At 36.7% G+C, this 12856-nt stretch overlaps 1 protein-coding gene across 1 annotated transcript in view; it reads left to right on the forward strand.

The window, feature by feature from the left end:
* The window catches only part of col19a1 (collagen type XIX alpha 1 chain), a 116659-nt gene that overhangs the window by 41649 nt on the left and 62154 nt on the right, over nucleotides 1-12856 (forward strand). The window contains exons 15-17 of the mRNA XM_069179824.1: nucleotides 205-228; nucleotides 547-573; nucleotides 779-832. Coding sequence (XP_069035925.1) covers nucleotides 205-228; nucleotides 547-573; nucleotides 779-832 — 105 coding nt within the window. The remainder of the gene's footprint in view (nucleotides 1-204; nucleotides 229-546; nucleotides 574-778; nucleotides 833-12856) is intronic.

The raw sequence follows: 12856 nt of genomic DNA on the forward strand, positions 1-12856 counted from the left end.
CACTCCAGATACTTAACCTTAGCCATGCTGCCAGAAAGTGAGTTCTGCTAAAACTGATGTCAACCTACATGTCTTTATAATTAAAACTTCTGTTCACCTGCTCAGAACAAGATCCCAGGCATGATTGTAAGTTACAGTTTTGAAGTGTCTGAAATGATATTAACACATACTTACAATTTGTTTGTTTTTTTGTTTTATAATCAGATTAAAGGACAAAAGGGAGAGCAGGTGAGTAATGTAGCCTCAATTATTCGTGAGAAAGTGGGTTGAGTCCTTTGTAATACATTTAATTTAACACCAAGGCAAATATTTTACACTTCAATGAAGCAATTAACTGAATATAAAACAATGCATGCCTTCAGGACCAAAATCAAAATACAGATTTCATTAGCATACATACACTAAGGCTTTGTCCACTGTACAGTATATATTGCTTTATACTGTTCATTTGAAACATAGTGCAGAATAAAAATATAAGTAGGTTACTTAAGCTATCCATTCTCTGTGTGTTTTATTTTTCACTAAAATCTGTTTTCCATTTAATAGGGCTCCCTTGGTCCTGCTGGAGAAAAGGTAATGACTTTTTATTTCTAATTTTATTGCTCTGAAGTCAATTTATTCATTTCCCGTCACAATCATGTTAGAAAATCAGAGACCGAAGTGAACATCTGTCATTGGCACCTGCCTTTGAAGCAACAAGCTATAAACTCTTCTTTCAAGCATAAAATTATAGCCATTGAACCTGATCTGTTATTCTTCATAATATTTTTATTTCCAGGGACCAGCAGGGCCTGCAGGTCAACCAGGGGCTCCAGGCAAAGAAGGGCAAAGGGTGAGAAAACTTTTGTGAACATTTGGTTATTGAGAAACCCCCCGTTACTGAGGTATGAGTGACCTGAACATCAGGGGACAGTGGTCTGCAGAAGCAAGCTAACAGCTGAGAAAAAGTGAAGAGCGTTGATGTGAATGGGGCGTGAGGGGTGGGATCAGCTGAAGCTGATGCATTGCCAAGGTCACTCCTGCACTGTGACCAGCAGCACATGCTCCAGGCGTGAGGGGGGGTTCAGCTTATCAAACAGAAAGCCAAACAATTCCTGATACAGTCTTGAAAGAATAGTCCAGGATAGTTTGCATTTTACTCCAACTGAACTCTTGAGAAAACAGTCAGGTTGTATGATGTTTCTGAAAACTGCGGGGGGTAGCAGCACATGAGACATTTCTAACTTGTTGAAAAAACAGCCGTAACCATGAGAGGTAAGAGCCTGTGAATATGCACTGGTACAGAAGGTAGCTGAGTTGTTCTGTATGTTGAGCAATGCTTACATGTGGAGTTCTCCAGACTTTTAGAGACTTGGTTGCACCTGTTGCATCTGACAACCGTTTCAGTTCCCGTTAATTTACAGCCCATACTTTAGGTTGCACAGCAGTTAACTTTATTTTTTGGCATATAAATACTGTAACTGTTAACTGTCCCAACTGAAATACACCCGGCCACCTCTTACAGATGTGATTTTGCAATATGATATGTGCCATGTTTAATTTTTAACAACCAACAGGGGTCCTCTTCACCTACATTGGTAACTAGAACTGAAAGACTTGCAGTGTCTATTCCATTAGGTGGACATAGGAGGTCTGGTATTGTTCAGTGGGGTTCTGCTATACAGTATGTAAAGAGCTTTTAGATCCCTTGGTATGAAAAGCACCATACAGTGTAGATGAAGCAATGTTTATGCTTCCAAGACATGAAATCTTCCATCGTTCCCTTGGTTCTTGCGGACCTAACAGCATTTCCTGATAGAGTGCTTGCAATCTGCCAAACACTCCCTGTGAGGTTCTGAGGTTGAACACATACTGTACATAGTCATACTGTATGTGAACATGAGCATATTTATGGCTCTTATAAGGTACTTTACATAGTACTTCTCTCCCATCACACAGCCTACTGAGGAAATGTGAAATGTAGCCTGCTGCTACTGCTGTACAGTCATCATGGGAATCATGGGACTTACAACATGAGGGGCTGTTGCCACGAACTTAGAGAGGACAGAATATTACTTACCATGGTTATCTAACGTCATCTCTCAAAAAGGTATACCTGTTGTATTTACAGTATACTATTATATACAGTGATAAAAATCTAAAGAGGCAGACTTGGCAACAGTGTTTAATGAAAAGAGAAAGCATACTTCATGCACAAAAATAAACAGCATGAAACTAGTAAACTAGATGACACTATTTTCTACAGATTTTGCCAAAAAGTACATTATTATTCAGCTGATCTTGCATAAAAGGAACAGGAGAATAAGAGATCAAGAAAGGTGAAGATAAAACATAACTCTTCAAGAAAGCAAATTGGCCAGCCCAATTCACAACAATATTTCCTTAATTGGTTATGGCTAAGATGTTTTAATTTAAAGGACAGTTATTATCTTCTAATGATTTCTTGAGCTGGCATAAAAGCAGCTAGAGCCCTCTGGGAATGCAAAATGTGACATGGACTTTGAGTTCATTAACACACATAAGGATCAGATGCACAAATGTTTATCTTGGTAAGAGACCAGAAAGGCATAAGGAATTGATTAGTTGTAGGGGTATTTTCTCAAACTTTTGTTGAAGATTATACACCCCTGCATACTATTAATAACCACTCTTTGATGGCTGGACTACTTCCTAATGACTGCAAATGCGCTAAAGTTTCTGCTATTTTTAAAGTTTGTGATCACATGCAGACTTCTAACTTGTTGACCAACCTGTGTTACTGTGGTGTTGAAAACTATTTCTGGAAATGGTTCTGTATCTATAGACTTTGCTGCTTGCTGAACACCAGGGGCAGGAAATTACCATCAATGTTTCTTACCAAATTATCACCTCACACTCAAGATTAAGTGTTCCAAATTGTGTCTGCATGCAATATAGTAAATACCATTTGAGCAGCTTTAGTGTAAAATTCAAACAGTTCAGTTGAGGAAAAAACATTCGTATCATCAGATATTGAATGAATGTGGAGTTCTATGAACAGTAAAACCAGTGGTTGCTTTCTCCCATTACTGTTGAAAACAGGCGTAGAATCAAGTTAAGGTCAATTATAAGGTATATAGTGACTACTTGAGCAATAATATTTATATCAAACAGGAAAACAAAAAGGAAATGAGAGGATTTTTATTCTGTTTCAAATCACTGTTCTTCACAATATTTATTAACCAGTGCAAAAAATTGACTATATCACCGGTTTAAGTTTTTCTACACTTTTCCTTGGTAGAGGGACTGTTGTGTAGAACCAGTCAGAAAATACATTTAATATCCCTTTTATCCCAAAAGACTTTTCATTTTTATGTAGGGGCTGCAAATTTATATACCATAAGCATAACAATGTCCAAGTATTGAATTATCATTTGGGAAGTTGCAGTGCAATTTAGTGTGCTGCTTAAACATACCACATGTACGGTATGTACTGTACTGTATGTATGTTTTGGACCTTTCTGTTTTAAATTATCCCAGTTCTGTCAGATTCCATGTTACACTTTAAATAATGAAACATGAACCAGAGGACAAAATTGGAAACTACATGGAAGTGTATTTGAAATGGAGATCATTACACAAAGATTTGTGGGAGTCTGGAACAATCTGTCCAAACATGTTGTTGAAGCTGATACCCTAGCTTCTGTCAAGAAAGCTTGGATCAATTAGTTACTATAGACCAGATAGGCAAGAATGTCCCCACTTCATTTGCAATTTTTATCTTATTAGCGTCTTTAATTGTTTTTCTTTTTAATTACAAGTAGCTCTGCCTCCCTTCTCTACTTGTATTTCCTTCTTCTTTGAACTTTGAGATTGACAGAGAAACAGAAGCGCTGTTGCATCTATGCCAATACTGCAGTTCCGTGCATGCATATTAGTGCTTTTTAACTGCAGCCCTGATATTCTAATACTCTATTTTAATATCTAGTTCTTTAATAGTTTATAGCAGGGATTAAATTTCTAATGGCATACAAATTTGTTTACTTTGAATCTTCTAACCATTCTGGCCTAATCTTCATCTATAAATGATTATTTTCAGTTTTAATAATTGTTAATAATTAAATAGTGTCTTTTGATGCACTTCCTGGAAGCAAAGTGTATATTTATTCTTAACATTTAAAATGCCTTTAATCTGGGAGAGTATGAAAGAGCCACTGAGGGAAGGACTGTGCTGTCTTCTGTTGCAATTCTGACCCCTATGCTATTACAAGATTCTTGTTTTTCGATTCATGTATTCATAACTTCTCGGGCTAAGAAAAAAAAGTAGCACCTTTCTTTGATACAGTCTCTTAAACAGCATGTTGATATTCAACAAATGAACATTGAAACTCAAGAAGAGGCTATAGTTCTCCTACAAACGGCGGATTCCTAATTTATTGCATTTTTTCTTAAAACATATGCAAGCTCTCTGTCAAGAGAATTTCAATTTATTATGCTTGTGAGAATTGCCTGAATTCATCAGTTAAAAATGTATTTATATGCTGGGAATAAGGAATTGGAAAATCAGAGAACTTAGTTCATAACTTGTTATGTCACGGATAATTGCTGCGTGGACCTGTGTGATGAGAATGGTTGTGAAAATAAGAGGATTTTCTTCATTGAAGAGAGTGTAATAACATGCAAATGTGTTTAAAAATGTCACTTTTAATTGCTAAGCAGTACAGCTGTTGAAAATGGAAAAGGCTCTGCCTTTGGTCCATGACAGATGAAAGCAGAGTGATATCTTTATTTTCACAAAGGGGATGAGAGCTCAGTGCCCTGTGTTACTGGTGGAGTAACTGTCAAGCATAGCTGAGCTGTTTGAATAATACAAATCTTGCAATGCAAACTGGAGCTAAGTAGAATGCAACAGACCTATAGAAATCATTTAACTTTTGGGAAAAAATTGATGAAACCCCTGAAATTAAGTGTCTGTGTAAACCAACCACATTTCTCTGCTAATTTTTTCACATGTTAAGGAGACTGTCCCAGCTGTTTAGAAAGATGTCAGTCAGTAAAGAGTTTACAGCCCTGTAATTTAAGAAGGCCTAACAGGCATGTCCATTTAAACCCATTAATAAATGGGCATGAACTATTAACTATGCTGTAGCAGTACCCGTGATAACACCCCAGTGCACAACTGCTTAGCACATACAGGGTGCATACACAGACTGGTTTTAATTCTGGTTTGGGTTCCACCTTAAATATTAGTAATTTAATCATAACAAGGTCTTTGTAGGACTGTGCTGGCCAAGACTAGACTTAGTAATTCTCTGTTTTAATGCACATTTTCACACTTTTCAAATAAAAAATGTTTCGTGAACATGAATCCATATCTCAGTCCAGTTTCATGCTGTGTAAACACTTAGAAACCTTGGGGCAATAAAATGAATGTGTTTCATGAAAGATGGCCTTTCAATAAGACAGAAAAAACAATACGTCCCTGACTGATATCCAGACCATCACATACACCATACAGTGGCCTAGGTAATTTTTACAGAAGCAACTCTAATTTATCCAGATAATGTTCTCTAGTCTAGTTCCAAATATGTTTTTGTCTGAAGGGTAAAAATGTAACCATATACAGTAGTGCTGAGGTCACCTGGTGTGTACAGTTGTCTGCTTCCCTTTACAATGGAATGCTGGGTCTGTGACAGAAGTCAGAAAGCCACAGCATGCAATGTGTCCATGTGCTGTTGTATCAACAGATGGACGAAGCTAAACAAAAGGTGCATATACAGTATATTACAAAAACTGAAATGTTATGAATTGTGTTCCCCCTCAGAATAACTCCACTTTTCCTTTTACTGTATATGAATTCTGTTTTCATGAAATATGTTTCCTCACAATGTTTGGTGGAGATGTGAAGACGTTAATTCATCAGAAATATTTGTTATTTTGTATCCCTTTTTAACACATGTACACATATATGTACAGCATGTCTGGGAAAACAGTATTTTCCTTTTTTTAAGAAAAAGTCTTTTAAATCGTTATTGTAAGATGTAACCTAATAATGTTGTTATTTATTTTATGTGTGGCTAGTATGTACATTACTAAAGCACTGTGATGTGGGGCTCTTTAATAAATAATAAAATAAATAATTATTTTTACAATGTTTTGGACTCACTGTAGTTCACTTTTTCTAGTGCATAGAGTATACAAAGTATACAATGCACATAATAGGTAGTTAAAGTCCTTGACATTTGCAGCTCTCTGGTGTAGATTTTATGACATTCAAAATGGAAAGTCATAAAGTAGAAACAGTAACCAGGCATTTGTGTTGCTGACACTCACAATAATTATGACTTGAGGCTTGTCTGATGCTGCTCTATATATTCTGTTTAAAATTAACTGTTTTGGAAGATTCCAGCATCCAGTTTAGACAGGAAATGTAAATAGACTAGAAGAAAGAAATATATGCACAGTAAAAGTTATATGGGTTTAATAATGCATAGCCAAGTGATACAGAGTGAAACATTTACAAGGCTATGTGTCTCACAGCTGAGCTTTTACTACTAGATTTACACCCTCTTGATTTATGTTTGACAAGGTTGCATCAAAGTTGTGTGACACAAGAAGTAATGCTTACTATCATGTTTAATTCATTTATCTTTATTGTTGAGAGTCTGGCAGTGAATTTGTGATATCTTAATTCTGTAGGTTTTCTGTCATTCAGAGTAAGGGTACATTAAATGCTTAGTATATTACCACACATGGGCTGTGTTAATGGGTTGTTTGGGATGCAGAAGAGCAGGACCTTTTAGAGAACTTGGGTGTTTAATTACACATTGTTCATAAACTGGATATACAACAGGGACAGGGGGATTAGGAGAAATAATCTGCTGAGTGACACAGGGGGCATACTGCTCAGGAGCTGAAAGCAAGCTATTTATGTTGCTGCATCATGAGGCATGATTGTCCTGAATAATCGACTTCTAGGCATTTGCACATTCCTCAGGATCTTGCTCCCTCCAGAATGATGGCTTGATGTGCAATGAAGGAAAATTCCTGGGTGCAAGAGCTGTAGACTCTCAGCATCACAGTCTTTACTCACTTCAACAACCCATTGCCTTCAAAAACCCAAAGATCAGAGACTCTAGCAAAAGTCTCACAATCCTAGTTCTGGTTGAACAAACATGGTTTAATGTTTAGGAAGGGATCTGGGCTCTTGTGAGCCTTTGATATATTTTTGTAATTTTTAAACTGTCTTCAGTAGATGCAATGAAAAAATACTTGGTATACAAATATTATCTGAGCTATTGTTGGATTAGCTCTGTCATCTCAGTGGGATGCGTGATGTGTGTGGCTTACAGAGTAATGACATTTGGGTGATATGCTGTAATTCCATTAATGTACAGTATACATTCTTTGTGCACCAGTAGTCTATTAAATAATGGTAAACAAATATCCTTGTTGAACTCCATGGCTTTTGACAGATTTGAAAAAGCAAAGGTTATTTCTAAACCAAAAATATATTTTTTGGTAGATAAGCTGAACTTTACCTGAAATGTGTGAAGGTATAAGTAGCTGTAAATGTTTCTCATGTACGCAATAAAAAGCAAGTCTTGTTTCATGAACCAAAATTGAAAAAAATATCTGATTTTACTCATTTAAAGTTTTTGAGCTCTTCTTAACCAGTCTGTCCAACTGCTGGCTATATCACACCTTTCTAACTAAAGATATTTCCCCCTCTAGTGGTAAAGGTGAGAGATATAAGAAACAGATATTTGGGCTGAAGTTACAGTAGGAGAGATCATGCTCATGGAGCTCTGGTATAGGCAAGTAAAACAGTTTCTTAAGTCATCTGATGCTTGCTGCCTCTGTTTTTTTTCCATTGATTTTCAGATATGTAAAGCTAAAGTGATACTACACTAAACTAAAAATCTTCTAAGCTGTCGTGGGAATATTGCCAAGCAGCTGTCAGTTTTGCAGCTCCCTTTTTGGCCTGACTGCTTCTCTTAACTCCCAGTAAACAACTGGAACAAATCGGGTTTTATTACAACCCTCAGAATATGACGGGTCTCACAGAGCTTTAAATCTTGGCATTTTAAAACAAACACATGGATACCGCAACAGCCACTGTAAGGATATGGGTCTGGGCTAAGTCAGCCAATACTATTAGAAGTATTCACATATAATGTAGATTATTGTCCTATAGGAAGTGTTCTGTACTTCTACAAGTAGCAGTGAGATGGAGAGAAGGATTTCAAGACATTTAAGAGTTAACGCTGTTCTTAAAGCTTCTACAGAGCTGGACCTTCACTGTTAATGCACCCAATGTATTGGAAAGATTTTTGCTACAATGCCTAAAATTATACTTCTTATGTATTAAAAAGCTTTTTGTGCAGTGGAACATGAAGTAAAGTTCTGCAGTACTTGAGGATTTGTACTGAGACTGCTGCAGATCTAGAGCTCTGTCACGTTGCCAGTCTTTTGTTTTTCAAAGATCATCAAACAATAGGATCAACATTTGCACTCGCTATGAACAACAGTGCACTTCCACAATGCAAAGTGTTGAAGTGAGTTTTTGTGTCATATGACAAAATCCTGAATGCTCTTAAAACCTTATTGTTATGGTGGTTTAGTTCCTTAAGAGCTTTATCTTATTCTATGGATTTCATTTTCAAAATTGAACAAAAAAATTCAACAGATTCTTTTTTAGATTCTTTCCAAGACGAAAATAATGTAGTTAAAAACTAAAACTGTACAAAAGTCTTACAAAACATCAGCACATTTTTTAGATCATTTGCACTTTACAAAGGAGTTGGCAAACTACAAGAAACATAAAATAATTGGTAGTGAAGGTTAGATGACAGGTTAAAATTAATCTTAATTAAGGAATTAATTATTGCTGTTTGTCTGGAGCAAGCAGACAGTTCCGGTAATTGTGGGTGTCTGGAAATAATGAGAATCTGACAAATTCAGCTTGGAAGGTCAGGCAGTGTGTCCTAGTCTACAAATCCTGAACAACAACTGAAGGATGACAAAGACATTTGTTTATAACTGTTGAGTTCACTTCATTTTCTATTCATCCAACTGCTATCAAAGAGCCGCTAATGGCAAGGGTCCATATGGTGGAAGTATACCCTGAATGGTATGCTTGTCCATTGCAGAGCATGTACACACACAGTACTATTACAGAGCATACACAAGCACAAAAACACAGGAACAATCTATAGACAGCTATACAGATAAACTCCACAAAGAGGTTCCCCAGTCTAAAACAGGACCCAGGCCCAATATTGTGTTCATATGCAGTAGATATGATTATAAAATCATAAAAACCTGATGGCAGAACTAAATTGTGTTTTTATTGTGATGTTTCATGTTAGCTTGACACATCCATTGTTAGACTCCCACATCCAAGTCTCAGAAAGCAAAAAGACTGAGGTACTTTAAAAGTGAAACATGAACAACTGTAAAAAAGTCAGATTTTGCTAACCTATTTCAGTCAAAGCTTTATGTGAAATGCAAGTACTGTGTGTCAATAACTGACACCAATTCTCTGAACTTGCTTATTCATAATAAAGAAAAAATATGCTTTTTTCTATTCATGTGAAATTATTTAAACTAGCATCTGGTCTTCCCAACATGTTCATTATGTTATTGTTCTTTGAGTGTTTTTTTTTCCAGTAGAGTAGCTTTTGAAGCAAGTTTTATTTTATTTTCAGTAAAGTAAAGAACAGAGGGGCCCTGTTTCAACGGAGCTGCTCAAATGGCCAGGCTATAGAATGCTTGAATTTAATAAGACCGTTGAGCATACCTGTTAATGGAAGTCTGAGGTCATCTTCCTTCTTGTACAAAATATAATTTTTGAGCCCTGGCATTTCAGGGCTCAGTGCACTGAGCAAGATAAAGAAGTGATGTCAGCCCTCTGAAATGAAAGTGTAGAACTCTGCTATGGCATCAGACCAGGCCTTCTTATATGGCCGAGTTATCGGCTGTCAAGGAAGTAATGGCGTTTTTGTTCAGAGCCCTCAAATGACCAAATGATCCCATACTGGCAGAAGCAACTGTTCAGGCACACTAGGAAGATATGCCCCCCTTTTCATATGTGAAACAAAACCTCATATTACACCTTGGTGAAACTTTAAACTTCTAAACCCATAACAAATAATCTAATACTGTAAGAATGGACCCAGTGTGGCTATTTACATTTGATTCTACAGTGACAGTGGAGCAAAAGGGACAGAACTGGATTCTTAAAATAACTCAACATTCAACTGCGAGGCTGTAGTTCGTAACTTATTCATGACCGTGACAGCCTTCAGACAAAGTCTGTTTTTTAAACAGACTTATATGCAAAGGATGATCAATTTTGCTTATCTAAATACACACTTTGGAGCCTGATGCAAGTGAAACTACTGTAGATGATGACATGAAAATGTCACTCCACATTTTGAGGACTTCAAACTGGTAGACTCCACCTGTTCCTCATCTATTTTCAGTTTCCCCCATTGAGATTATACTGCTGACACAAAGAACCTTCTTCCAAATTTGAACAAGAAATTCAAATACACCCTACACTGACCTGAAAAGAAATCTCTTATCAATACCATTTTCACAGCATTTTTCAGTTGATTTGAAAATTTCCTAAAAACATATATTAAAAAAGGATGGAAAAGGATACATTTCCAATAGTTTTTTCAAAGATTTTGATTATTTTAGACTCATTTTACGGTTTGAGGACCTCTTTCAAGTCTGATGACTGGAGAACTTCAGAGACTCATTGCAGGATTGGTCTGTTGAAACCCCAGCTAGGCTTAGGGTTAGCATTCCCACACTACGTAGACTGTTTTTACACTCAGTTCTGAATTCTGGGGGCCAAGTGAACTTTAGGGCAGGTGATTATTTGCTCATATCTTCAATGTTTTTTTTCCCCTGAGTATTTGTCTGCATTAAATGTGGATGTAAAAATCCCAGCTACTGGCTATCAGGGAACACAGGTTTAAACGGGGAGGAGCCCAGCTGCCAGGTATAGTGACTGATAGGACTGACAGGTGGCACCTGACAGACAGGCAGGGATTAAACCTGGTTTCCTGTCGCAATAGTTTTTTGTTCAGTTATAAATTGTTTATTAAAATATTTAATTCAAATTCATTTTAATGTTTTTGATATTTGGAAATATCAACATCCTGGAAAAAGTGGTCAATAAATAGTCACTAGGTTGGAAAACTGCATCCGTTGTTGTTGGCTTGGCAAGCTTTTTTTCAAGTATTTTAAGTTAACGCAAGCGGCAAATATTATTGACAGCTTCTCGTATCTTTTCATCTGACCTTCTGTCATAGGTCTCTGCCTGGTGGATAAAAGAGAACTTTTGAATATTCAACATATTCTGTTTTATGTCAGTAATGCACTCTTTAACCTCTGAAACCTCAGTCTTTCCAGAATTACAAATCCAAAACTGAAATGCTTCTATGCAGCTATTGACATTTCAGATCAGGATTATCTTGGTATTCCACAGCTGTGACATTTAATTAGCCTATATCTGCTTTATTTGATAGTATTACTCTAGGGCAGATTAAAATTTGAACATTACAAAGGACAGTGTTACAGTTTACCACTGTTGTTCACTGTTTATATCGACAAATACTTATTTTAAAGTCACACATGAAGAAACAATGCATGCATTGCCTGTATTGTAAAAGAGACAACTCATTTTTTCATTGCTTTGAAAGAAGGGGAAAGGTTAGTGGTTAACAGTTGTGGTTACGTATTGTGGCCCAGTGCCTGACAATGACAATAGGCTTTCCTCTAGAGTCAGCCTAAATGGCTTTACTCCATGACCATTTATTGTGCATGTTTATATTTTGACCAGGTGTATTTAAGTGATGTTTTCATTGTTTTAGTATGTGGAATGGTGATGTGGTTTGATATAATAGGGGGTATGTTTGTTCACTAGGTGGACAAGAGGGGAAGGGTTGAAAGGCTAGGAGTTTTGTCTCTAGTGCACTGAGATAGACCTGTCCACCTTACTAAAGTCTGGGTAAGCAAGGCTTGCTGTCCCAGCATGTTAAATTGGTTGCTTATTGTATTTGTCAATAATGAGCGAGGTCTTGTTTTGTATTATTTTGTTCTATTTGTAAAGAACAGCCAGGAAAACTCTTAAAATATAAATTCTATTGGTGAGGACTGGTTTATGTTCAAAGTTCTTCAGGATCTATGATGCCTCGCAGGCAGTGATCCACCATATATGCTAGCAGTTCTGTGTAGTGCTTCAAAGGTAATTCTATTCTGAACAAGGAACTCCAGAGAAATGCAAAAATTGCTGCAGCAGATGATGGAGGTTGAGCTAAAGGATAATGAGGAGTCATTAAAAATGTCAGGGCATTTCTCGAAAACAGTAGGGGTGTCCTGGCCAAATTTCCCATTGGCCCTTACCAATCATGGCCTCCTAATAATCCCCATCTATGAATTGGCTTCATTACTCTGCTCTCCTCCCCACTAATAGCTGATGTGTGGTGAGCGTTCTGGTGCACTCTGCCTGCCGTCACATCATTCTGGTGGATGCTGCACACTGGTGGTGGTGGAGGAGAGTCCCCATTACCTGTAAAGCACTTTGAGTGATGTGTCCAGAAAAGCGCTATATAAGTGTAAGCAATTATTATGAATTATTATTATTATCATCAAGGAGAGAGTGGGCAGGATTAATTCATTAATTAAATCTTATTTATTTAAATGAAATTAAGATTTCAGATAAATGTAACATTAATTATGTTTTGTGCAAAAGTCCTTAAGACTGCAATTTATCCATTGTACAATTTTACAAAGTTCTTAGTATTTCAGCAAAGAATCATTCTGCAGTTAACCTAAGATAGAACAATTCAGTTACAGTAGATGCTTTTTTATGGGTACTTTG

The sequence above is a fragment of the Lepisosteus oculatus genome, chromosome 17 (assembly GCF_040954835.1).
Source record: "Lepisosteus oculatus isolate fLepOcu1 chromosome 17, fLepOcu1.hap2, whole genome shotgun sequence".
Classification (NCBI taxonomy): domain Eukaryota; kingdom Metazoa; phylum Chordata; class Actinopteri; order Semionotiformes; family Lepisosteidae; genus Lepisosteus; species Lepisosteus oculatus.